This window comes from Falco peregrinus, chromosome 11 (assembly GCF_023634155.1).
Source record: "Falco peregrinus isolate bFalPer1 chromosome 11, bFalPer1.pri, whole genome shotgun sequence".
NCBI lineage: Eukaryota > Metazoa > Chordata > Aves > Falconiformes > Falconidae > Falco > Falco peregrinus.
In genome coordinates, this window is record NC_073731.1 from 7311266 (window position 1) to 7339116 (window position 27851).

Genomic DNA, 27851 nt, shown 5'->3' on the forward strand with positions numbered 1-27851 from the left:
ATCAGGCATGCTCAAAGGCAACATTTTGCTTTGTCTTGGGCACAAAAATGTGTGTCTGCATGTCTCTTGCAGTCCTGTTTTCTTTATGTAAGGCATTGCTTTCCTGTACAATTTTTTCCTTGCATCATTGTTACATAAACAGCTTTTTTGTTTGCATATGTGGGCGGTAAGATTGTTTGGGAGGTTCTAGCAGGTACCAGGGTGTGTTAATCCTGAAGGCAGAAATCTTCTTCATTTTTTGTGGTTTTGTTTTGATCACAAAGGAAACAAACCCTGTTCAAACTGTTTTGATGCACTCTCCACCCCTTTTTCTTCTAATCACAATCGTTCTTTACCCATAGGCCATCATCCTCTGTTTCTTTTCACTTGCTTTAGGTTATAAGAGAACCAATAGTGAGATTTTTATAAGCCTTTAAGTATAGGATTGGTGTATCCGTGGGTGAATATATAAGGGGTGTTACAAAGTAGATTCTGCTGTGTGTGTGTATTCCAGTTTCATCCCAGGTTGAGAAATACAAAAGTGCTTTATCGAATAATCTAGGAAGAAACCCACGTGGGTTGAACTTGTCTATGTAATTTTTGGCTTTCAATACATTTCTTAACAGTGTCTGTTCAAGTTGAACTCACAACCTTTGTTTCCAAAACCTAATTCTTACCCATAACTAAGCAGCAACAAATATAGATTCCAAGACAGAAATAAGTGTTTGCCAAAATCTACACCTTTTAAAGAAAAATGGTAGTATTTTTGGTTTTCATTCTGTGACAAGTATGCTGTTGAATATGCTGTCTAATTGCTTGTTCATAAAATCTACACATTTTCAAGGGATAGAAAGCTTATTAATTTTGTATTCCATCTTTATTTTCAGATGTATATTATTAGAATTGATATATTGACATGCAGTTGTGTGAAATGTTGGATATGCTATGTGCTTGCAAAAAAATTATGAGTAATTTTGTGTCCTGAGACAGATGTACTTGGGGAACTGTAGAATAGCTTTAATAAAATCCGGTTTCATCTTTGCTTAAACTTTTGTCACAGGAAAGGTGTAATTTATTGCATCCCTGAAAAGGAATTAATTGGCCCCTTCACACCTCTTGCTCATCAGTTAAAGGCAAAGAAATCAAAAAGGTGACTTGTTAACCAGAGATATATAGGATCAAGAAGGGCTGCAAGGAAACTGCTTTTTTTGTATGTCTGTTGTAAGGATGGATAGCTGAGCAAGCTGGCCCCAAAATCCTGGCCCTTGGGCACTGGTGCTCAGTATAGAAGCCTAGCAGAGGACTTGTTACAGCAGCAGTTCTCAGCCTAACGTGATGTCTACAAGAGCCTTCCATCTTCCTCCATGTACAATGTCTTCCCAAGTACACAGGTTCACCTGTCCATTTCCAACAAGCTTTTCTCTGCAGTTCATTAATGTCTTGGTTCTTCCTCAGTTTCTGTTGTAATGAGAAATCTCTTGCCTTTATTGTCTTACTACATAAAGGAAGTCCTGTCATCACCTCTTTGATTTGGTAAAGAAATCACTGTGGCTTTTGCATTAGAGATCCACCTCTGGAGGTTATGCAAGAGTGAAAGTCAACAGACTCTCTGCTAATAATGAACAAGACAGCATTACCAAGCATAACAGATCAGAAATGGAGCTCTGTCTGCTTCCATCTTACCCCTAACCCAAAGTATCAATTAATTGATGCTTTTGAAAATGTTAATATGAACTTCTTTATGCTTTCAGCATGGCATAATCAAATCAAGCAAATCAGAAGGTAAGAATCAGATTTTTCCATCAATAGATGGAAAATATTTTAAAACTAGCAGAGATAAGGTACTATTAGTAGTTTTTTATACCTGTGATTCAGTGGAGGTATCTGGAGAACTTTTGAAAACTTGTCTCGTATGTGGGCTGAGAATTACATGGGTTCATATAAGTGAAGCGAAGCATATCTTTATTCAATTTTGTCAGTATTATTATCAGAGACTTAGGCTTTTTTGACTGTTTAAGTATGTACTTGATGAGAAACAAGGCATTGTAATCCTGTGATTTTGTTATAAAGATGTTAACATTTACAGGAAATAAAAATTAATTCAATGACAAGTTATGCAGATTCTTAAAACATCAGGTAGGCATGCTTATTTTTATTCCCTGCTGAAAATTTTACAGGTGTCAAAAATGTGTGTAGTTCGGGGAGTATTGTATGAGGGGAAAACAAAAACCACTTATATAGTTTGTTCTTTCAGCATAGTAGCATTCTGCAATCTTGGTTGGTTTTGGCCTCGTTCCCTATAACAACAAGACTTATTTAGTGATACTCTCTGTCAGATCCTTAACAGCTTGTGAGCTAGTAAGCCATTTTCAGTCAGACTTGACAAAGGCATATCATCCACTCTTTCCTTAAAGTAAGCAGCTGGGAACAGGAAACAGGTTCTGCACATTCACTGTTGAAAGAGAAGCTGCAGTGTGTGTTCCTGCAGTGTGCAGGAACCCATTCCTCCAGTACGCTGGAGAATCTGCAGTAGAAAGGTTTGGTCTGCATTCCAAATAAGAAGGAAGTTTTTGTCAGTGTGTTGCTTTATTTGACACCAAAGGCAGTCAACATGAAACACATGTAGAAGCCCATAATTTATTATTCCCAGAGTTCACAGTACTCTGTTTACTTCTGCTCTAACTCATTTCTGCACGGTGCATATCCTGCAATTGCATTTCTCTGGAATGTATTTAGTCTGTAAACTTCCTGAGATAAAGATTTTATTATTATTCTGTCCTCCTCTTGTAAAATACTTGGTACACGTAGGAGAGGTATCTATCTATTAAGTGTACCTTCATTCACAGGGGTTTTCATCAATGTCTTCCCACTTTGTCAAATATCAGTGATTTTTTTATCAGTATTGTGTAAAGCAGTTGACCTGTCTCTTGTTCTAGTTGCAGATAGTAAGTCAAGATAGAAAAGTGTATCTTGGTCTCATTTCTCATGGGACATTTCTACCAGTCTATCTACAGATTAAGCCTGAATTCAAGTTAATTGTTATACTTGTGGGTTTGCAGTAATTCAATTCTAATTCAGTCACGCATCAGTTCTTCATCTTTAGATGACACTGGTTCAAAGGTGAGCAGATTCAAACTCATTGTTGTCATCTGGCTGGTGTTTACCTGTTCCACAAAGGCTGCATGATTTCAGTTCACCTACTTTTGATCAAGTATTTCACCTACTCAGCAATGGTATTCCAGTGGGAGCTGTATTTTGGAGCACCAGCATAAAGACAGAAATGGAACGGATGCAAACCTCTCAATGACAGGTAGTTTCTGTAAGCTTGGGCTGAACATTAGTGGGTAGGCATTTTAGAGAGCTTTCACTACTTCTTCCTTGAGATTTAGGTGATCACAGTTAGAATATTTTGTTTTTCAGGGCTACCCATAGAATAACTTGAATAGTGTGGAAAGCTTGTTAAAGAGCTTATAACCACATATCCAAGGGAAGCTTCTGCTTTAAACATGTAGTCTAAAATACTGGCAGAGGACGATTGGGGGGGGGGGGTATTTTTCTTATTATTTTGAGTCATGTTTTGCTGGGAAAGCTAATCAAAATGTCTCCACACCCTTACGCTTCTCAGTAAGTAAGCACCGTGCTTCACAGACAAGAATTTGTTTACGGATTTCACTGTTTGCTGCTTATTCTTATCTTTTTTTCTTCCAACCCCCCGCATGTTCCTGGCTTATGGCTAACATTTCAAGGCGCATTTAGCCACTGTTGCACAGTGTGTTCCATTAGTGGCTGTGCTACAGGCTCACTTGGTGTGTGGCCCTAAAAACCAGCCATTTCCCACAGGACTCGTGCAGGGTTTGAAACATAGTATTTCAGGAAAGATGGGCATCAATCATGTTTGTAATCAAACATGTTGGCAATCAGATTTGCCAACTATACCTTCCTGGAATAAGAAACAGCTTTACTACGAGATCATGACAACAGACAGAGTTACCAAGTCTGATGAGAAATCTTCTGGCACAATTTCTTGAAACTCATGGTAGAGGCAAATGAACCAATATTACTTTCTATGCTATTGGACAAAGAACTTTTTTCTTAACTTGAAACAATTGCTAGAGTCTTGTTTCTTAATTAGCCTCCTTTAGCCCTGGTTAAAACAAGCAGACACACCTGCATTTTATCTAGTCACGTGTTCTGACAGATGACTGAAAAGCTAAACAGGAGTGTGTGATTTTGGGGGTTTCTTTCAACCCATATTTTTACCATGTAAGATTTAGCAGAGCTCATAAATAACACTCTTTTAACAGTTGAGTAGGTAAGGACATTGCCAGGACTTTGAGACATTCTGTAATTAGAAAAGAGAATTGAATTGGAAAAAAAAAAAACCAACACAATCAAATCTGCACACACATGTGAGACATTGGAAGGGAAGGATATCCCTAAAGCTGTCAGAAATAGGCCCTTATGTATGGATACTGATCACTTTTGGAATAGGAAAATTAATTCTTGAGATGCATAATATCTAATTTATCTAATATTGGTTAGTTTCTCATATTCAGATTACTCATTAGGTAGATACAAAGCCATGTATGTTATAAGCCAAGCAGGTTACAATTATAAATAGTTTCATTTAGGCCCCACTTTCACATCTGTAGTGAGAAAAAAGACATATCTACCTGGAACAGCTTCTAATTATTCAAGTGGCAATACCAGGGACAAGAAATCACTGTTGAACTTTGTAACTTCTCACTTTCAAGTCAAGGTCAGTAAAATCCGTATTAGTCAATGGAAGGGACACAGACCTCTCTCACAAGTGACAGTTGGCCAGGCAGGGTGGAAATGTGGGAGTGAGATAAAGCAGTGGTTGAACTGGAGAGTCTGGCTTGCTTGGTTGTCCCAAGGAGCAAGCTGTGTTCAGCAGTGTGGTAGTGCTCGGGTGGAGCGAGGTGGAGCTGCCCGAGGGAGCAAAATGCACTGTGAGAACTAGGTCAGGGGAGTGCCCAGCTCGCTGGGGCTGCCAGAGTAGCCAGAGGCTAGAGAGGGAAAGCCAAGAGGAGGTGAAAGGTGGATGGGTTGAGTCTGTGGCAGGTGATCTCAGCCAGGGTGAAGGCAAGGAACTGAGGGGAAGGAATGGCACAAGGAGAGGAAGATGCAGATCTGTAAGCAGCTGCAAGCTGAAAGGGAGTTGCTGGGGTGTGGTTTTTTCCTTCCTATTTTTTGGAAATAGCAAAGAAGTAGGACTGGCAGGTGGGTAGCCACAGAAACATGAATTATTTCACAGTGTATTGACTAACACATAGCACTCTGAAATTAAATACTTTGGTGTTGACTGAACATTTTGTTAAAACAAAAGCAGCTGTGCTGGCCATGGCTGTTACTGCCAGCTTTTTACCATAGTCCTATTAGGAGAATTCTAGCATAATATTTTTTATAATTGTTTACGACACCCGTGTTCTGTTCATCTGGGCTAGTAAGCATGCTTTAATCTCTTTTGTCCTACATTCTTCAAAAATATACTTAAATTTTACAATTTTATTTCTAAATCCAAAATTGGGCTGTAGTATTTCTGGGGAAATGTGGTTTCCTCTGCAGTATGTCTCTTAAGATACCAGATCTGAGGGTTGTGTAGGGCTGAGATGGATCTTAGGAAACGAGGATAGAAACGCAGTTTACTGTGTAGGAATGCAAGCCTTCCACATTATTCTATTGAGATTTGTAACACAGGAAAAAGTTGGTAACACTTAGCTCTTGTTCACTAAAGACATGGACATACATGGAATTTCAAAATAATTCAGCTCAGCTTTGCAAACTAAGTGGTCAGATTTTTGGAAGAGCTCCCACAGAAAATAAAAATCTTTCAAAATTCTGTGGTCTGTGATCCTTTCTCCTGGTAGCACAGGAATGCCATTGTTAAATATTTTCCATTCTTGACATGAATTTACTCCCCCCGAGATAGGGTTCCGTTTTAATGCAAATAATCTACATGGTGTGACACACTTGAATGAGTGTACTTTAAAGATGTGACATTTTATTCCAGTCAAAAACATAAGCAATAACCTGAACCTTAAGCATAATTACATTTTTTGTTTCTAAACCTTCCTGTATATCTTCACTTACCACTACACTCTCTGACAGTTGCATTTTCAGTTTTCTAGGCATGGTGTAGGACCCAATCTTGCTGTTTGGCTGTCCTCAAGCATTTTTGGCATATAGTGGATAGAACTGGCCAAGCCTACCTTTTGGGGTAATGTGTCTATAGTAGAATCCCAGTTTGGACATTTTTCCATTGTTCAAGGTTTTTTTCTTTCCAGAAGAACTTCTAATCTGTTTTTTTTTTTTTTCTTTAACAAATAACAGAAGATAGTGGATTTTACCCCTATGCCTTGGCTTACAGTGATTCTGTGAAAATGAAGCAGCAATGCATTTGGTAAAGCAAACCCGTAAATAAACTATGTGAACATAGATTTTTATGTTTTGGAGTATTTGACATGAAGTGATATCATCTCTCTACATGCTTTTCTCCAGGTCTTCTGAAATGGTCATAACTTTTGGTTGGTACCTCAGGGAAGCCAATGTCGTTCACTGTGCATTTCTAGATCATTTCCACACAACAGCTCCAAAGGGTATAGCAATACTGAGCACTTAGCTTAGTCTGAACTGCCTTAACCCTCCTTTCATCCAAAAGGAGAAACCTCTCATTTATTTCTATTTTAATTTGACTTAAAGCTAGAGCACATAGTACACTTCTGGGATTAGCCTCTAGAACTGGATAGGGATGTGAACTGCCATCTCTTTCTGTGTGGATGTAGGCAAGACTCAAACCAGACCACTGCTCTGAGCTGAGTCCAATTCCAGAGCCACTACCTTTTGCAGAGGGAAGGTACTGCCAAGGTATCTTGCTTTTGTAAAACTCAGCATCAGAAAGCAGTTGGCAAGCCTGCCAGCTCCTGTACAAGCTGTGAGCCAGGAGCCCCTGCATGTCACCAAGGCAAGACCATGCCTTCAGGCATTGCAGAAACCACCTGCCACATGGACTGACTTACTGCAAAATAAGGAGTGTAGCTTGGCAGCGAAGGACATGCTGTGTGATCTGCCAGCCTGGCGTGGAAGCACCACTGGTTAAAGAGAAGAGGAAGAGACATCTTTGGAAACATCAGCTCCTCCCATAGTTCAAGCAATTATTTAAACAGGTAACTCAAGCTAATTACATAGTTTAGCCTTTGCAGCTGACAGTTACATTTCTGATGAAACAAGATTTATCTTTTTTAGAAGTTTCTCTAGGGCCTTGTGCTAGCACTCATAGCTGTGTTTCCCAAGTTGTGCTTTCTTTGGAGCTCACAGTGCCTTAACCATATTCCCACACTGATACCCTGGATTCTGCCTCATGAGTCCCTGCTGTTGGGCAGCTCTACCTGAGTTTTATTCTAGGAGTTCCACTTTCTTCCTCATGAGCAGAATGCAGAAAAAATACTAACATGCAGAAACCCTTTTATCATCCAGCACTGCTATGCTCTAAGAGATTAATTTCATCCATGAAAATGAAGAAAAAAAATGGGGGAAGAGACAACCATACTATCTGGTATTAATTTGTCCCCAAAAGGGGATATTCTTGAATTATGGTAGTTATTCTGCATGTCCCTCTTGTCACTCTTGGTTTTGTATCAACTGATTTTTTACACAGGCTTAAGTTATTCCATTAGTCTTTAAGGGAGCTGTCAGAATGGACACATAAAATTTCTTAATTCAGTTTAGGATGATTAATTTCCTATATGAGAATGAGTGGAGTGCACAGCTTCCGTCCCTGTGGAATGGGAAAGAATGTAAAATAAGGAGTTGCCAAAGTATACTAGTATTGTTTCAGCATTCCCTGTGAAGCATTATGTCTGAAACATCTTACCTAAAGGAGTGTCTCCTTAGACAGATTTTGTGAGGTGTTTATGTGCCTGATGATGTTTATGAGACCTCAGGTAGTTCATTTTTTTTTTTCCCCACTGTAACTAAACTTCATTAATTCTTCATCAACCCATTTGTACTGTGGGATGTGCTAGTGAGATCATATTACTTTGCACACATGGACACTCCTCAAAAGTAAATGATATTTGTCTCTGCTAGATGGTAGGATGTAGGTATGTAGTTCATCCTCTCAGAGTAGTTACTAGATGAACTAAAGTTATCACAAATTTAAAGTTGTCAAATTTAACACCTCTCTGCTGCAGTTGAGAGAGGCACCTGCACCTTTTGTCATTGCTTATTATTTGCCCCACTGCACAAATGTATTTGTAGCATTGGAAGGGCACAACATTAATCTTATTTTTGTATGTATGTATTTATTTATTTTATTCGTTTATTTATTTATTTTTGTGGAAGTGTAGAGGTGAAACATGAGGTCTTCTGAAAAAGGTTTATTTATCTTCTATGTGAAGTTTTACTGTGACTTGCTTATCATGTATAACTTCAAGCAATATCTGTGGGGTTTTTTCAGAAATATGAGACTATTTCTTTTACTAGTACTTTAAAACCTTTGCATTTTAATAGGGTTTAAAACTACGTTCCTTTCTGAGAGAGCACGCACCTTCCTTTTGGGTTTAGTTGATGATAGTCATATTTTAGAAATAAGATTGGTGTATGGCCATCTTCTGTCACTCTTGAAATGTGTTGAGTGGCTCAGGAGAGTGGTTGCTCAGAACTTCAGCACATCCCTTCTAGATGGTCCTGTCTAGCCTTTGCTTTGCTGACTACTGTTGGTCTATCTTGGTACTTCTCAAATTTAAGAAAACAGGCACAGATGTGTGAAGTGTTATTTTAATGGAAAAGTCAGAGAAACATCATATCTTTCAGAGGACTGGTATACTATGATGGTGCTACACAAAGATGTTAATGACGTAGAGATAACAGAGGTTTTTGTATGGCCACAAAAGAAAAAAAAAGTAGTCTATACAGTCTTTGTTAGTCAGAACATTTTTCACTGAGTTGTGTGCTGAACAGATTTAAGTTCTCCAAATCCAGACAAAAGCCAGAGTCAAGATAAGCTTATTTTAATTCTAAACAAACTACTTCTTTCTTCCAGCAGCCATGGTTAAAGGTTCTCTCTATCTGCTTGCATTTCACTTTGTGCAAAACATATATCAGCTGTTTTCAGAGTGTTGGTCTTTCCTGTTCCACATTCCGCGTCATGGTGAGGTTTCTGAACATAAGGTAAATGGGGAAAAACAGGTAATAGGGCTTAAAAGTATTTTGAGGTATCATGTAGACCATTTTTATACCAGGCAGATTCAGTTTTATCCAGGGCTAGTTTCATGCTAGAATATCTTTAAGGCTGTTTTGGAGCCTCTTAGCCTATAATCTGTGCCATTCTGTTCTGGGATTGTTAAGAGACTGACAGCATGGCTTTCTAATATCTTTTGCTAGACATTATTAGCTTTGACTTTACATAATAAGCACAAGAGCACAATAAGTAGTTTGATCTTCCCTCCTCCCCTTTTTTTTCCTGACCAGTATCATTTAAAAGAATAATTTTCTTTTTTTTACTTTATTTTCATAAAAACATAGGACCATAGAACAGCCCAGGTTGGGAGACCTGGAAAGATCTTGAAAGATCATCTGGTCCAAACTTCAATTTTAATTAACCTCTGACAGAGGTTTGTTTGTACCAGTCTTAAACACTTCCATTGCTATAACTTCATGTTTAACTGCTTTTATCAGTAGAAAGTTATTTCTAATGTCTGATTTAAATCACCTTGGCTGTGAATTACGAATGTCGATGCATAGATTATTCTCTTTCTCTTGCAAGTTACCTTTTACATATTAGGACTCCTGGCATGCCAGCCATTAGTGTTTTCTTTTTAGACAGACAATTCAAATTCGTTCATTCTTTCCTCACAAATTACTTGACCAGGCTTTATGCTTCTCTTCCTAGCTCTCTCCATTTGGTTCACTTCTTGTTTCTCAAAAACCATTGCCCAAAGCTGGATGGAGTACTTCACCCGAGACCTGCTTACTGCTTAGTAGCACTAGAGGGGTTTGTCCTTTTGCCCTAAACTTTATTTTCTTAAAAGACGGCTGTTGTGGGTTTTTTTTTTCCTAACTCCTTTTACCTTTAATATTGCTTCCTGTAGAGTTGCCTGCTATTTCTGAGTAGAAATCTGTTATTCTGCTGTTCCATTTCCTGCTTTTCCTAAGTCCCTTGATTTCTACCTTTTTACGATCAGTATAAATGAAAACTTTGAGTTAAGATACCCTAATGTCTGCTTAAACTAATTCCAAGGTGGAGTAATGTTTTGAGCATTGTTTTTTAATTTGCCCTACATCAGTATGGGAAGAAATAATATTGGAGGTAAGACAAAGGCTTGTGAAATGTCCACAACTGGGTTTTTTTCATTTTTTTCTAATGAAGCTTGATTGCATCTTGGGTTTTGTCCAGCATCTTCTACCACCCCAGAACATCCCAGCTTACCTACCATGTCCTCTCTTTCCAGATGCACAAGAGGTAGAGTGTGCTGAACCTTGTTTAGAGATACGTAGGTGCTGGCTCATGGATCATTACACTTGGGCTCGTGTAATTTGCTCCAAGAATGGCTAAAGAGCCAAGTTATTGCTGTCTCTCCTTCACCACATGGATTTGGATCTCTTTGCACTATCAGGTTCAGATTTTCCTGAAGCTTTCAGGAAAGTTCATATCCTGAAGACTTCCATCAGATTTGACTGAAATTGATCTATGATCTCAAAATCTACTAGAGGGGTACTTGCAGACTGAGGAGTATACATAAAGACATAAGCCATTGCTTGCTTAAAATACAGGTTACAATTTTTCAAATCCAAAGGCTAATTCAACTAACATTTTGCTTCTTACTATGTATTTGAAAGTTGTCTTCCTTTGCCGAACCAACAAAACATGCTTCAGTTGCCCTTTTCCCTCAGAATTCTTGAACCTGCTTTCTGTCTATTTAATTTCTGGTGTGGGGTTTTTTTTCCCTAATCCTTGTCTTTTCAGCCAAGAACCACAGCCTCTAGGTGTTTGCCTCTAGGTACATGTGGATTTACTGATGAAAGTTAGTACATGGTGGGTGAGGACTTTCCTTTTTGTCTATATCTAGACTGATATAAAACCTGAGGAAAGCATTTACTTAAGGGTGATTTCTGCAAACCTGGTAGTTACAGAAGGTTCAGATGAAAGCCAGCCAGCCATTCTCATCTTCAGTGTTATGACTTACATAATTACTGGAACAGCTTGTAAAGACTATTGTAATGTATGATGTACTAACAGAAAAAATCATGTAACAATTTATTTCTAGATTCTTATTTGTTAATCTTTAAATAATTGAGGTAGCATATAGTTATTTTCTTTTGAGCTCTGAGATTGAATTAGCCGCTTTAATAATGATCAATGAATATCATTACAATTAAATAGACATTAAGAAGTCATCAAGGCCCAGATCATCTTTTCCAATTGTACAAGGCAGAAATTGAGATCCATGGGAAGACATAGCCTCTTGCAGAACTGTTGTACCACCTCTGGGATCCTGGAAGAGCCCACCTGTGAGATCCTCATAGGCGTAGAGGTGGACATGACTTAATCATAGCAGATCGAAAGTACCCTTTCCTTATATTTTCCAAACAAAAAATAGCTAGAGAGAGATATTACTGTTTTTGTAGAGTTTCAGGTGGAAAAGCAAAAACATAAAGTAATTGGTTGTCATCTGTTAAAATTTATAGCTTTTCTGCATTAAGGCAGAAATTGGTGGATCCAGGTTACTCTGTAAACTTTCTGGGGTTCTTGTAAGATAATTTGACAATAGGTCGGTTGCAGTTCTTGCCATGTTGTGAAACTAAATTGTGCACTGATTTGATCACGTATCCCAGTTCTGATGCTGGCTTTGTTATAGTCTGTTTGACGTTAATTATGCCATGGTCACTGCTGCCAAGTTGCCTAACTATTGCTTAAATGGATTCCTGTCTTCTTGCTTAAGACAGCTTCTCCTGTGTTTGAAGGTGTCAAGCTATCCGTTTTCTCAACTTTATTCCCACTGTGATGTGCTGTGAGACTGCTGGCACATTTATAAGATGGCTTTCTCCTTCATCTTCCTTGAATTCTTCTGTCCTAAAAACTCATGTGCTATACAATAAGTGGGTTTATTCTGAATGCTTTTTTTTCACTAGGGCTCAGAAAAGGACCTTGTCTACCCTGGTGGTGGTCTTCCTACTGAGATTTTAATTCCCCTACCTGTAAAACTAGCAATGCAAATCCTGATTGCCTCTTTCTCAACTGTTCTTGAGGAATTCTGCTTTCCCCATCATTAAATCGGTAATTTTTTGATTACAGTATTTCACATTCTCTCCATCCATGGTATGCCAAGAGATCTGCTTTTAAATAGCATTTAAAATGAGTTAATTACCTTGGAAGATATAGCATAAATCCAGCTAAGACACTGATTGCATTAACAAAATAGGCAATGATTTTTTCTGTTGTCACAGTTCTGAAATAGGATATGTTACTCCTTGCGATAATAGGAATGTGCTGTGTTTCAACTTAACCTATGCATAACTCTCAGAATAATTAGAATAATATGCAAATTATTCTAATGAGGTGCAACTTTCAGGTAGGAAGTGTGAATGCTGTAAGTTACATTTGTGGTCCTTTAACAAAGGACCTGATGTATTTATACCTTCCAGAAATCCTCATCAAAGTTGGTACTGTCATCTGTTTCTGAAGTTTTAACATAATTAAGACTGAAGCTTGTATTTGGTGTGATCCAGGGAAGTCCAGACACACATCCATTCTGATCAGGGATGTGTGTCTCATTATTAAACTGTTTCCATTTGTCACCCGTGCAAATGCCTGGCCCTGTTTGAAGCTGTTGTACTATATAATGGGAAAAGCTCTGGGATCCAATGATGATTCAGTTATGCAAGTTCATGCATAAGATCTGTCTGTTCACCTACAGCATTTTCTTCACAAAATAATTTTGCTGGGAGGGCAATGTGATGCTAGCTAAAACGTTTTCTGGTGTTCTTTGCAAAGTCACTAGCGGGGCAAATGAGTTGGTGGATTGTTTCAAGGAGATTTTAGTTCAGAATCCACACTGGGCAGAATCATTAACACTCTGGTTGGATCATCTAAAGTATCCTTCCATTCAGCTAGTCTTGATCCCAACAAATATAAGTTTCTTATCAAAAAGGTATATGAGGTGCACAGAATTAATTTCTAAATGCTATATCATTTCTGGGAGAAATTTCCTGTATTAGCAGATCATCACCAGTGATGTGCAGAAACCAACAGCCTTTGAAGTGATACCACTTAATTATCGTCTTGTTAGTTTGTTTGTTTATTCTTAAAGCCAAAGCTATGGGATTTGAGTGATCAGGAGATATTCTGATGTGGCCAAGCAGTGCAAATCTTGTAGCTTACTATAAGCTTTGGCAATAATAGCGAACACTTGTTGCAACTTGATGCCCCGAACTATGTCAGGATTGCTGTAACCTAGGTGTTTCATCCAGTTCTTTTGTCTGATTCAACATGCCTGGCTTTCTACTCCATGGTTGCTGTAAGGTTAGGAAATACCTTCTGCTGTTTTTAAGTATCTCTCCGAGTAGTGAACTTCACTGTTTTGTCTCTAGTAATCTGAAATTACTAAACTCCATCTTTGCCCTTGTGCATCCCTAGTTATATGGAGTTGAGTCTGTTTTGAATTTCAGGGGGTAATGGCAAGCAGAGCAGTTTCTTGCTATTACTTGCAATGTACAGATGTAAAGCCATTGGGAGAAGAGTTTACTATGCAGGATTTTTTTTATCTCCCATGTACTGTCTGATGTAAGTGCCTTGGTTGGTATTGGATAGTATCTGTCATGGTTTATATTGCAATTTCTGAAACCTACAGTTCAAAGTAGTGCTTCCTTAGATTTTTGTCTCCATCATCACATTACGTTTTTATGGTTTCTTAGTGGTATTTTTTCTAAAGTCAGTGTGTATGACTTTAAGCTTTGGTACTGTAGAGAGATGTGTGCAACCTTTCTTTTGACAAACACTGTAGTATGACCATTCTGCAACATGCAGTTCTACTTGCTGGACCAAAGTCATACCAGATGAAAAGCGCTGATCTATAGGTTTTACGAAAATTGCACACAGTAGACAGTTAACTTAATAGTTGCAAATAATCATTCACTGATGCCGGAATGCATGTTGCTTGTGCTTTGTGCAGGGCTAGAAATTCATATCCTGATGTATCGGGCTAAGAGACTTCATGAATGAATATAAATATCTGCATTAAAACTTAAAAAATTAAGATAACAAAATATGTACCTTCCAAGATCAAATTTGTTCTTGTTTGGACCTCTTGTCACTTCTGTCTCTAGGCTTTTACCAACTTCTTTTCTTCCTGAATGTTATTTATAATGTCTTCTGCATCCTTTCAACCTCCCGTGTTGCACTCAAAAGTATCATTTTAGCATCAGAGTACACTGTCAGTCTGAAAATTATATAGTAAGGGTATTGTTTTCCTAATTATTATATGATGTTTTCTTTTTAACTGTATATTTCTAATGTGCTTATCATTCAGATCTGTATTTTTATAGCATTATTGTCATAGCATTGCAGGACTTGACTATTTGGTGCTGAAAGAATTTATTACAAGGTGAATATTTTGGAGTTTCACTTGTGCTCAACTGAAAAAATTATGCAAGTCTGGAAGGTGAAGGTCCTGTCTTTGCATACCTTTGTGGGTATTGGCCTGTATGTATGCTGTCATGAATTTGTAGAGAGGCTGCAAGTTTCCAGACAGTAATTAGATGACAGTTGATTAAAAAATGAAAACCTTTTTACTGGTGCTTGTGAAAAGTATGGTGAAAGGACCCAATCTTCATACAAAACTCAAGCAGCAGAACAGAACTAGCAGCAGCTAATACCGTTACAGGGAACAAACTTTTCAGAGTTCCTGAGTTGTTAAATTCTAAACCTCTGATGAGTTCAATTGCACATGGATTCCCAAGTTATTCTAAAGGTGTTCTATATTTCCTAAACCTTCTGGACAGTCTTGGAAATTTTACTCTTAGTCCTTATTGATTGACTTATTATCACGCATATATTTTTTTCTTGAAGGTTCAGCAGAAATCAATAATCAGTCTAAACAAGGATTCTGCAGACATGCAGTAATAAGAACTAAAGGTTTTTTGGCTTAGTTCCTATTTATGGTCTGTCTTGTGTGAAGATTATATTTTCCTGTGGCTTTGTCACATTGCAAGAGGCTGTGACCTTCATTTTAGCACCCTCTAGACATAGAAGTTTCACAACTATTTGTAATTTAAGTTTTGTCTGTATATGTACGAGTTCCCCATGTATTGATTTTTGGTTTGTGTTTTAGAAACTTGAGCCTGTAAGATCTGAAATGTGTTGTAACAGAAAAGAAACCACATACTTAAAGTAAAAGTTATCATTGCCAGTAACTGAAAAGGTTTGTGAAGTAATCTCAATTTGTGTCAATAGTACATTCATTATAGGAAACTTTTGTTTTTCATAGTTTCGGTTTCCTTTTTTCTGTTCCTGGGGAACTGCATACAATCATTAAGAATCCCCCAATGTCTTATGGATGCCTATGTATGGTGGTTTTATGAAAACTTTTTAATTATTGCAGTCCACTGGTGGATTTGCATAGAACCTGACAGTTTTATTTTTTGAGATCCAGCCTTCTGGTGACAATGATCCATAGGGAACAGAATTGCACATCAGCCACTTCAAATTATGACTATCCAGTGGCAAGCTCTCAGTGACATTCAGCTAGTCCATACTCTTCTCACAGATAAAATGGAACTGCAGTACCCCGTCTTCAGCTTCTGCACCAGAAGGGTACGGGCCTCTACAGGTCCTGTCACACCCATGTGGCTGTCTCACACATCCTAGGACATCTAAAATCACCCACATTTAGGATCTTGTCCCATATGCTTTTCTTCTAATGTTGGGGAGGAAACATCTGTTTTGAACCAAACCATCTGCAAGCAACCAGATCTTGCATCAGTGATTATCAGTCTGTTCTCCCATCAGTATTTAGCTGAAGCAACACGCTGTCCTAATTTGCTCAAGATTTCAATTTCATCTTGAAATGTGCAGATATTGAGCAAATATGCCTATCAGTTGGTTCATAGTTCTCAACACCTATCTCTTAATATACATATCTGTCTCGGAAGCTTTATGTAGATCAGTCACCTTGCATTGCTTTTTTAATAGGTTGTAATCAAGAAACAGAAGAAACATTCTTCTGAAACTGAGTGAGAGTAAATTATAAAATTTCATCCATTTCTGGATCAGATTTTATTCCTAGAGGAGAACATATATTTAAAGATAAATGCTTTATTATTCTCCCAGTAGTTTTATTTCAAGGATATAGCTTTCTGCACCTACTGCTGCTGTATTGGAAGTGGCCATAAGAGCTCAAAAAATATTTACTCAAGGAGGGTTTCAAAAGCAGATTGGGATTTCTGGATTTCTTTAGAGTTTATGTTGTCTCTACAGAATAGACTTGCATGAATACATGAATTCTTGGGTCTCAGTTCCCTTGATGCAGGTCCAGTCACACAGATTTACTCCTAACTTATGCCAGCATAGGTGGTTACCTTTTTGCCAGTAAATTAATCAGGGCCAACACACAGATTTAGTACTGTGACACTATGTCTATGCTGTTCAGTTTTTAGGTTTCCCCTTGATACAAAATCTGGCTCATGCCAACTAGCACTATCCCAGAGGCTGCAGGACCTAAATGCAATGAAAAATTTTCTAACTTTAAGGGTAGTATATTCAAGTATTATTCATGCTATTGCATAGCTATCTTTTAATTTTCTTTGCTAATACAAATATCATGTTTTATAGTTATTCCTTATAAAGGTGTTGCCAGGAGTGTGTTTAATAGGCTTAGAGATAAGTTTATGTTATTATTGGAGCAAGATATTTTGATTATGTGTCTGTTATATTCAGTGTTTTATACTGATATCCATTCTAATAGCACTCAGATTTTTTGTTAGCGTTAATTTCTCCATTTTAAAACTGAAGGGATTTAGGAAGGGAATTCTTCATTAGGGAAGAGTTTCAGAATACTTTGGGTAACTGCAGGATATGAGGATCTAAGAGGTACTGCTCTTAAAGCCGACTTTACTGCACTGGCATCACTCTTGTTGACTTCCTTGTCATCATAATCTTCCCTAGGAATTATTTTTCTTTATGTGCCTTACTGGAAACCAATTTGCAGCTGTGGTTTAAGGCAGCTGCCAAATCTGCTGACGTGTTCTCTATAGCTATGTGCTACAGAGTTATAATGCGCTCAGAGTTATAAGGCTGATATGCCAGTGTGGCCTTTGGTATCAAAAAGTTAAAGACAGAATGATCTAATAAGCTAAGCAAATATTCAACACAGAGAAATTGCATATCCTGATTGTGTTTTTGGTTTCCAAGAAGTCAATGAAATCCTAGATTTTTCAGAATCCATGGCAAAACATCCATTGGTTTTGAATTTCATCTGTAACCTTTTTGGATTGGGTGTCTTTTTACATTGTATCAGTAGATTCCTTGCATTTGTGCCTGGACAGTGTGCTTAACTCTGTGTCAGACTACTGAGAAACCATTCTGATTTGGAATGCCAGCAGAATTTTTAAAACAAGCCAATAAAATGCAGATTACGATATGACAAAGGGTGTTTACTCAAGGTTTTTAGAGGAAGACAAACATAAAATTGCTGAGTAACTCTGGGCTGCTGATTAAGTTGACATTTTTGCCAGAGAAATGGGAGATTACATATAAGAGACAATTTTTGAAAAGGCAACAAGGGAGATAGAGGGAATGGAGTCCCACGGGAATCTCTAATTCAGCCTGTACTCTCTTACATTTTTACCAATGGTCTGGAAAAGGGGGAGAGAGAAATAGGTGACAATATGATTTGACAAGACCAAATTCTTCAGGGTAGTGAAATATTAGCTCTGGGCAACAAACATTGCAGAAAATACTCTTTGGTAGTGTGTATTGCTGTTAAAAAAAAACAGACAGAACTGCAGGTCACTAAGTAAAAACCAATTAATTAATTGGAGGGGGAAATGATCCTAAAAATGCACAAGCAACAGTGTGGTCTAAGGAAGGATATATTGTAATCATAAGAGATATTTCTGAAACGGTGAACTGTGGCAGAAAAGGCAAATAAAATGTTAACAAACTTTAGAAAAGCAACAGAAAACAAGACAAAGTGTCATTTACGGATTTATAAATCCATACTGTGCCCTCAAGTGTTGTATGCAATTTTAATTCCCTTCCTCTGCATCTCAAAAAAGTATTACTGAACTTGGTATAGTGAAGAGAAAGTTGAGCATTAAAATATGGATTTTTATCATTTTTTTTATCTTTTAAATCTGTGCAAGTACAACAACACTAGACTAGATTAGAATTAAATAGATCAAGATTCTTCAGCTTGGGAAGAGACAAGTGGAGAGGCAGACGTCATTGAAGAACAGAAAATTATGAGTTGTGTAATTGAGTAGAAAAGCTTAACAGACAACAATGGCAAAGTAAATTGTCAAATGAAATTATTAGGCAATTTTATAGTAGAACAAAATAAATACTGTTTTTACAGTTTAAATCAATCATCAGAGTTCATAATTCCTTTCCACAGTCTATGGGTTCAGCGATTATGAACAAATTCATAGTTATCCTCTGATTACTATTAAATGTGGTAACACAATCAGACTCATGCAGTCTCAAAGCCACCATTGCTGGAAGCTGGGAGAATATGCTGAAGAAAGTATCATTTTAGTTTTTAGAATCTTTGCTTAATAGTCTGCTACTTAGGATTGCTAGAGTTGAGGTATGGAGCTAGAAAATTTACTGCCTACTACAGGTGTTATTACAGATAATAATATACTTGTGAGTGTACAATTCAGCAGAGCACCCAGTATGTAACTAGTGTAACTAGTGATCTCTGAATCATTTCAGGCATTTGTAGGAGATTTGCTGTATTTAATTTTGGTGCCAGCAACAGCTTAGTTACATCGACCTTCACTGTCTAGGTGTTTTAAATGCACGGTCTCCAATCCCACCTCTTTCTTCTCAGATTAAACTTTATGATAACATGTAAAAAATCAACAGTAAAGTAATGCACAATGGCAATTAACCATTCATCCACTGACCATTTAGTTGGCTGAAATTGAACTTCCTCATGATGTTCAGTCAATGACCTATATCCCAAAGTCTGGATTTGAAGTGCTGCACAAAAGCATCATTATTACTGCTCTCCAGAAGCAGCAAATCCACTTGTTTTAGTTATTTCAATGCTGAGACCCTTTCTCTACTTTGTGGGACTCTAGGGTTGGATCAAACGTTCTTTACTCTCCTCATTTTAGTTTTCAGATGAGACGTCACTGTGTTCTTTTGAATTTATTCTCCCAGCCTTATACTAACCTTGAGCTATTTGAAGACCCCTCATTTTAGTCATTCATAAACTGGAGAATATGGGTTGCATTCTGATTCCTCATTCTTTAGTGCTTTACTACTATTGATGCCTTTTACTACTAGTTGTTTGTATTAAGGGTAGCAGGTGACAGTGGTTACCTGTTTAAATGCATGTCATACTGCATAAAGCAGCAGCAGCTGAAATGACAGTTCCACACAGAAGAGTTTTATTTTGGAAGGATTTTTCAGTGCAGGATATGAACTTCGCTGTTCCCTCATCCATAAGAGAAGTGACAACAAAGTGTTTCTTAATAAAATTTATAAACAGAATCACCATGCTAATTTTCTCCTCCGGGCTCAAGTGCATTACCACATCGTCACAGCTTGACAAGCTACAATGTCAATTGAATTGCCACAGATGACCATAAGTATGCTCTTAGCCCATGGCACATGTAAGGTAAGATGACTGAGCTTAATCCTTGAATTTATCTTCACGCTGTATGCACACAGCTGTTGTGACTCATGTGAAATATGACTTGACCATGTATTTAACTCATGCTCATAAAATGTTTTTCATGGTAAATAGTTTACCCTAAAAGAGCAATTAGCTTGAGGTAGGAGTGCATGTATAGCATTTTTCCCAAGGCCTGCCTACACTCACATGTTGAGAGCCAGCCCTGCATTCCTTCTCCCTCACAGGGCAGTAAGTCTTTCCAAAGCCTAAATGGTTTCTGTTCAACCCTGCTAACAATTTTCTCCTTTTTTTTTTTTTTTTTGGTTTCCTTCAAAATCTTTATATTCTGTCTTGTGGGCAAAACCTTTTTGTCTTCACACACACACACACACACACCCCAGAAAACTTTGTGAATCCAGGATTGAACAGCCAGTTGCTACTGAACTCAAAATGTTTTAAGGATAAAGGTGTTTTAATGCAGTATGAAGATCAGTAATACTTTAGGTCTGACAAGTACCATGAACTTGCAGTTGTTCTTAATATAATGATTCTATTTCAGCTTGCTGCATTACATAAATAGATAATCTACTTTTTGTAGTTCATCCATCCCATAGGCAGCAATGTATTAATGGGATTTATATGTTGGAAGTCTTGCTTTATAATGTGTGCAAAAATGTCTTGTGTGTCTTTTTTTTTTTTTTTTTAACAAAGGACACTTTTTTTCTGGATTAAATTTTGTTATATTTGAATTGGCAGGTTGGTTATTACTAGCCAGTATCTCTAAATGCCATCATATTTTGCAGAAATAAAGGAATTACCTCTCTTCCAAAGAATAATCTGATTAGCTACTGAATAAAAGTTGGTTTGAGAAGATTGAAACTAAAAAACTTTAATTTTAAAATGGAAATTTTAGACTGTCTTCAAGACAAAACATTTTGTCCCCACATGGTTGTAAATTTCTAGAAGCTCCTCACAACAGGGTCACTAATTCCACCAAGCAGGATGTCTGTGTCTCTCTTATCTTTTTTTTTTTTCCTTACCCCCACTCCCTCCCCCCCCCCCCTTTTTTTTTAAGTTCCCTTAGAAGTATGGAAAAGGTCACTGAAAATATGATTAAAAGCATTTATAAAAGCAGAACAGAAATAGAAGGCCAAGATCATAGGTGTTTTGGATACTTCCTCAGATCTGAGGAGTACCGTGGTAAAGCTGCCCTATTTCAGATGGGATTTGTTGTGTATCGGTTAGTTGCTGCAATGTATTACACAAGACTTCCAGAAGCAGAGTCAGGTGCAGTGTAGGTGAGTTTTTAATGCTGCCCTTCCCTTTTTATAGCTCTGTCTTGCAAGAACAGAGTATTGTGGTTTCTATTTAATCACCTCTGAAATAATTGTCCAATTACACAATAATATGTTGCCAATCTTTTATAAGTTTCACATTTCAAAATAGACAAGGGAGTGGTGTTGAAGACAGATGCAATTGAGAACATTGGTGGAGCGGAAAGAAAATGGAAGATACTTGTAGTGGTCAGTAACAACCGCAGCATTGAAACTTGAAGGTGTATATATATATATATGTTCAATTTATGCTCTTAAGGTATAGGTTGAACCACCTGATACGGTGTCAGTTCTAAATGTCTCTCCTAATCTGTAGCATATTGCAGAAAAATATTTGCCTCAAGATCTAACATGTAATCTTTGATGAGATTAAATGTATTAATCACAAGTTTCTGTTCTATATTTTCAGAAGAATGGCATATCAAATGGAACTCTCTACAAAAAAACATTTATTGAGCACTTTGAACAGGCACCAATGTATGTTGCTGTTCTTACTTTCCTGGGTTTTGGAGTGGGAACAGTATTTGGCTACCTGCGAGATTTTATGAGAGCCTGGGGACTAGAAAAACGTAACGTTGCTACTGAGAGAGAACAACAAAAAGTATGTATGAAAAAGACATTATGTATCCACAGCTGAGTTTTCCCCTCCTTTCAAGTTGTGTAGAATAACCTGCCAAAGTAACAAGGCAGACAACTTTCACCTTAGAGAAGAACATTCCATAGGGATGAGAGGAATGACACACACTGCAGTATAGTTAAACTTGTGTGTATGAATATGTACCTATACATATGTAAAATCGTAATTTTCAGCCAAAGAGATGTTCACCTTGTTCTAAGTGTGTCAGAATACTCTAAGCAAAATAGAATCTCAGTGTACTAGGTCAATCCACAGAAAAAGAAAACTCAGAAATGCCTTATTGTTAAACATATTATCTCTCCAGATCTCTTAAACCCAAATTTTTCTTTGTCCCATCCGGCGGTCTTGCTTTGTCCATAACTAAAGGCAAAGCTAACATCTTTGTAACTGCTGACTTAAGTTGCTGAACTACTGGACACAGAGTATTCAGGAATCATTGTACCAGCACAAAGTTAATGTAGCCTGAATTCTTTTGAGTCCTAACTTGGAAATTTTTTCATCCCGCATTCTTCTAAGTGAAACTTGCACCTCGGCAAGCTCAATTGCCTTCCAACTTTGTTTAGAATTTTTTTTTAATTTTTTTTTTTTTTGCTCCTCTTTCTCTGTGCAGTTTGAGCCATCATTTACAGTAAGTAGCACCTGACATAATGGAGGGAAAATGCCAATAGTGTTACTGTTCCACTTACAAATAAAATTCCCCAATTTTTTTCTTGTTTTTGCTTTTCAAAGGTGCAGGCACAACTTAATGAAATATCATAGTATAGTCTTTCTATAAGTGTTCTCATGGAATACCCTTTTCAATTTGCTTCATGATTTGGCCATTTGTTGAGCTATTTTGATTGCAGACATGCCAGCTAAATCTTTTTGCCATCCACCATGGGTTACAAGCTCATTTAATTCTCCGGTCTCCCACATATGTAACTACATGCCATGTTATTTTTTTCATTTTATTGTAACCAATGTCTAATATGGCTATATTGGTTTTTCACATAAAACTTTGTTGAGATTCTACACCATTCTTTTAATTTAATTTCCAAGCAAAATCCATAGATAGAAATCAGTTGTCAACCAAACTAGTTGTCTTCACTGGCTGTTTGCATGTCCAGTCTAGGTGAATAATGCCCAGATCAGATACATTGGACTATCTTTAATCTTATGTATCCAGCATTTCATGAAATCTAACGAGTTGTTTATCCTAGTTCTGCAATCTGCTCCACACATAGCAAAATGCCCAAGCTGAAACATTTTGTTTCTCCGAGTGAAAGAATCATGAGTCGTTTCCAACTTTCCAAATATTAGACTGGAGAATTAGGCCAACTTGTTGTTTGTTAAAGAGAAACAAAAAACTCACAACAACAAAACCCCACCTCCTAAAAAAGCCAACACTGTACTTCCAGGGAATTGAAGTAAGATATTTGTTGGTTGGAGTTGTTTGTAACATAGGAACACGTGGCTGTTAGAGCTCTCTGGTTGCTAATGAATCAATTTTTCCTTTTTAATGGGACTGACCTGGGTACAAAGCAGACATTTCCCTAGCAACATAACCCTGTGCATGTTTTCAAACCAGGACTTTGTGCCACTTTATCAAGATTTTGAGAACTTTTACACCAGAAACCTCTATATGAGAATACGGGATAACTGGAATCGTCCAATTTGCAGTGTCCCAGGGCCACAGTTTGACCTCATGGAACGAGTTACAGATGATTACAACTGGACATTTAGGTGAGTCAGCTTACACTCTGCAGCTGTCAGCTTTGTAAGAGTACTTCCAATACATCTGCAAAGCACAGAAAGTTGCACCTAGCCCCTCATACCTAGATGCCCAACTAATATACATCAGCATATGCTTTTCTGAAATCAGTGCTGTGCTGGTAATCTCTCCCTTTCTTCTGAATATTGTTTGGAAATGCAGTATGGAAGGGACAGAATGCTATCAATATGGATATTTGGTGTGTCAGCACAAGTAAGACTATGTACGCTTCATTTAGAACAGCAGACATTTAGTCAATATTACAACAAAAAATTGTATCCATTAATTACGATTTAAATCATAATTTCTTGCATTGCATAAATGTGGCTTCCTACTTACGTAGTGAGGGTTTGGCAGTGAGTTTTAAGCAGTTCACAGCTTTGAAGATTGATTGCAGTGTATCGCAACTGTTACTGAATTAAATAAATATGGAAATTCACCACATGGTCAATGTGTAGGTTGACTATATTTCAGCTTATTGAGAATGTATCATAGTGTTTCCTGCAATATTTTCCTCATGTTTAATTTCTGTGTGTACATGAACACTGATGACTTTGTGGAAGCTGTTGACAATTTGCTTGAAAAAATAGGTCTGTAAGTTGTTCCTGAAATACAGTCCTAGGTTCATTTATTTATTTAAATCCATAGAAGCACCCTTTCACCTAATACCAGTATATTGCCATTTACAGCTTGGAATCTGGAAAACATTCTGATGAAGAAGCGGTATTTAGTCAGGAAAACAGAAAGGCTAGAAAAACATTTGGAACATTAAAGTATGAAGATTGTGAATTCCCAAATAGGAATTAGGCAGTGGAATAAAATTTGGTGGGAAAATTTTGGGTTTTTTTCTTTTAGTTTGGGGTTGGAGGGAAAGTTGCACTATTTAAGATTTTCTTTAATTATAGGTTTACAGGAAGGACTATCAAGAATGTAATCAATATGGGTTCTTATAACTACCTCGGCTTTGCAGAAACGGATGTTAACGCTTTGAAAACTGTGACCATAGAGTTACAAAAATATGGGACAGGAATCTGCAGTACCAGACAGGAAATGGGTGAGTAAACAGCTAGATGGCCACCAATGTTTCTGTAACTACATGCTTTTTATTACAGATATCTTGAAGAAATTGGATACTTAGAGAATTTTAGTTACATCAACAATTACTTGTTTCACTATTAAAAATGATGCTGTGTTTTATTCGTTATCACATGAGGATTTTTTTTAAAAGAAAAAAATGTTATTGGGTTTTGGAAAAGCAAAAGCTAATTTGTCATCTAATGGCCTGGGACTTTTAATGATAGAAGTAGCAGGCTTGCTTTTTTAAAAAAGTAAAATAAAGATTGAGACTTCAAGAATTATCCTAGGGCAAATTTAATTGCATCACAGATTTATATCAGTTAACACATACAGAGTGTTTTGATTACTAAAATGAGCTTTTACATATTATTTTTTTTAATGTTCTAAGACCACATTGTAAAGTTTTGTGTGACATTAATGGACACAATGTAGACATTTCTAGTGTGCCTCCAATGAATAAATTCAGGAAGGCTCCATCTGATGTTTTAGGTTTATATGTCCTTTATGATTTGGTTTTTTGGTTTGTAGGCTGTGTGTAGTATTATCTACAGTTGTATATTTTTACACAAAGCTGTGCATTCCTAATGATGCAATCAGCCTGCATTTCATAGAAAACTGTTTTGAGCTGTAGAAATGCAAGGGGAGATTATTCTTCAGTCTTTGTCTTTCTTGGGAGCTATCAAAAGAGGAAAAAAAAGAAAAGAAAAAAAAAGTAAAAGAAAAAGGTAGGCTTCTCAGCATGGAGAAGTCTTTTATATACTTCATGCCACCCCAATCTAGGAACCTGAAAAAATGTCACTTTGTATCTCTCAAAGCAAACTATTTTCCTCCAGATATCTCATGGAAAAAGTATTGTACTTCATTTAGGTTTTTATTTAAAGTCTCATTTCCAGACAAAAACATAATGCAAACCTTGTCATCTGCTTCTTGTCATCATGGTTTGATTTCCAGTAACAAATATGTCAGTGTCACCATTCCATTCAGAGAGGGTTGACAGGTTGACCCTACTTTCCTTTTGTAGGCAACCTATCTGGGGACTGCAATATATTGTTTAACCTGATTATATGCTTGACAGTGGTCACCATTACTAGTCATCTAAGGTATTAAAGGAACATTTTTCTCTGTCTTTTTCTCTTGGATTCTGTTTTGTCTGAGAACATTTCAAGTTGTTTTCAGTATGTCAAAGAATATGCCTGGTGTGACTTGTTCTCAAAAACCTTATGCAAAGATTTGATTCTGTCTTCAAATGTTAAAAATCTTATTAGTTAACTTCATTTGGTCTGTTGACAGCCAATGTATATTGATTTCTAGGACCTTCTCTTCATCTGAACTCCTGTGCAGTACTTAAAGTTATCTTGATAGATTGAGCAAAGCTTTAGATTAATTCTAATTGCTTTCACAACAAATAATCCCACTCAGGCTATTCACAATGCAAGAATGCGCTACAGATAAAGAACACTGTATAAGTCTTGTCAGTATCAGTCTTTTAGGGAGTGAATTTCAGAGAGCAGCTTGGACAACAAGACATTAAAATAGGGAAGCAGGGTGTTAAGACCTGGGTTAGATGGTGTAGATGCGCAGTCATAGCATTTTGTCCTAGGCAGCTAGCAGAGACCCTGTGCTTGTATAGTCAGTGGAGAGAAGTTGCTCCACAGAGCAATTCCGAGCAATTCTTACTTCACTGGCCCTGGCTGTGTTGGAGCCTGTCTACCACCAAAAGCTGTATAAACAACCTAAGGAAATTACCTTCTTATTAGTAGTGTGGGTACCCTCTTTTCTTTTTGCTTTACCCTCTTGTGCTGCTTCAGCTCTATTCTGGTTCACAGTTGAGCAGATTTGAGAAATCCTATCGGAGTTAAATCTATATATACATATATACTTTCAAAAGATAGGTAAGGAAGGGTCTATATGAAATGTCTCATGTTTTGTAATTATCATTTGCTATCTTCATCTTAGAAAAATAGAACCGAATGGTTTTGTTCCTGGGCAGATAACATTTCAAAACTTCTGTCATTATTGTGTGGCTGAGCTAAAGGGATTTGAAGTAAAAATGAAGTGAGCTATAGGAGGCAAGGCTATAAATTGCTTGTGAAGTCTCAATCCGAGAGAGCACTTGTATGTATTTATAATTTCAAGCTAATTGATTTTGAAAGTACTGTTCTGCTTACGTGCATTTAAGTGTCTGGCATGTTTGGGGGGTTACCAAGATCTCTCTCAAAGCTGTGATAGGTCTCTCTTGAGAAGGATCATTCCACTACTTTAGGAAGATTTCAGAGAGGGGAAGACAAAGAAGAAACAAATAAAAGTAATGCAAGTGTTGTTTGAAAGACTAAATGATAGTAAAACTGTCTTTTGTGGTCTCCTGCCTAAACTTCTCTTTTTAAAACTATGCAGGCTATGGAGTGTCTATGAAATACTGTCATATGAGAATGCTGCTGCTCTCAAAATAAGTTAGTACGGACGTTTTAACATGGTGGGTTTATATTTTGACAAAACTGTGTTTCAGTAAGGAAACTTAGTGAAGCTAAATCTTGCTAAATGTAAAATAGTTATTCTACATTCCCAGAACAGTAACATAAGACTGTGTGTAAACACAGTTTGGAAACCAGCTTCAGTGAGAACTGTGACGCCCTGCTCGTGCTTTCTGTAAAATAATAATGCACACACCACTTGAACATGCTTTTGTGGTTGAACAGGGATGGCTAGGAAACTGATAAAAACAGTGGCTGCTCTTCTGAGATTTGTCCTCCGTAAAAAGATATAAGGCTTTTCACTCCATTTTTAATTCCATGCTCTTTTAAAATAATAATAAACAACTTTCTTAGCATCACAGTTACATTTAAGACACATTCCTGGGGCTTTTGTGGGACTTTCAGTCTGAAAAAAAAATATTTTCCTTTTTTTTAAGACCAAGCTAACTACTATCCCTTAGGAGCAAGATCTTTGGGTTATAAGTGGTAGTTCCATGAAAGCATTAGCTTATTGTTCAGTGGTCAGAAAGCAAATCAAATACTAGAAATCATTAGGAAGTGAACAGAAGCCAACCACAGAACCTCAGTATGCTACTGCATAAAGCTGTGGTTGGCTGTCGTCTCAAGTACTCTGTGCAGTTCTGGTCAAAAACATTTAGCACAACTGGGAAGTGTCAGAGAAGGGCAACAAGGATCATCAGAGGCCTCAAACAGCTTTGGGTAAAAAGCTATTGAGCTAGC

General features: G+C 37.2%; 1 protein-coding gene across 1 annotated transcript in view; it reads left to right on the forward strand.

The window, feature by feature from the left end:
• Positions 1–27851, forward strand: part of SPTLC3 (serine palmitoyltransferase long chain base subunit 3) — an 86853-nt gene that overhangs the window by 12254 nt on the left and 46748 nt on the right. The window contains exons 2-4 of the mRNA XM_005238601.3: positions 21585–21776; positions 23380–23534; positions 24468–24616. Coding sequence (XP_005238658.2) covers positions 21585–21776; positions 23380–23534; positions 24468–24616 — 496 coding nt within the window. The remainder of the gene's footprint in view (positions 1–21584; positions 21777–23379; positions 23535–24467; positions 24617–27851) is intronic.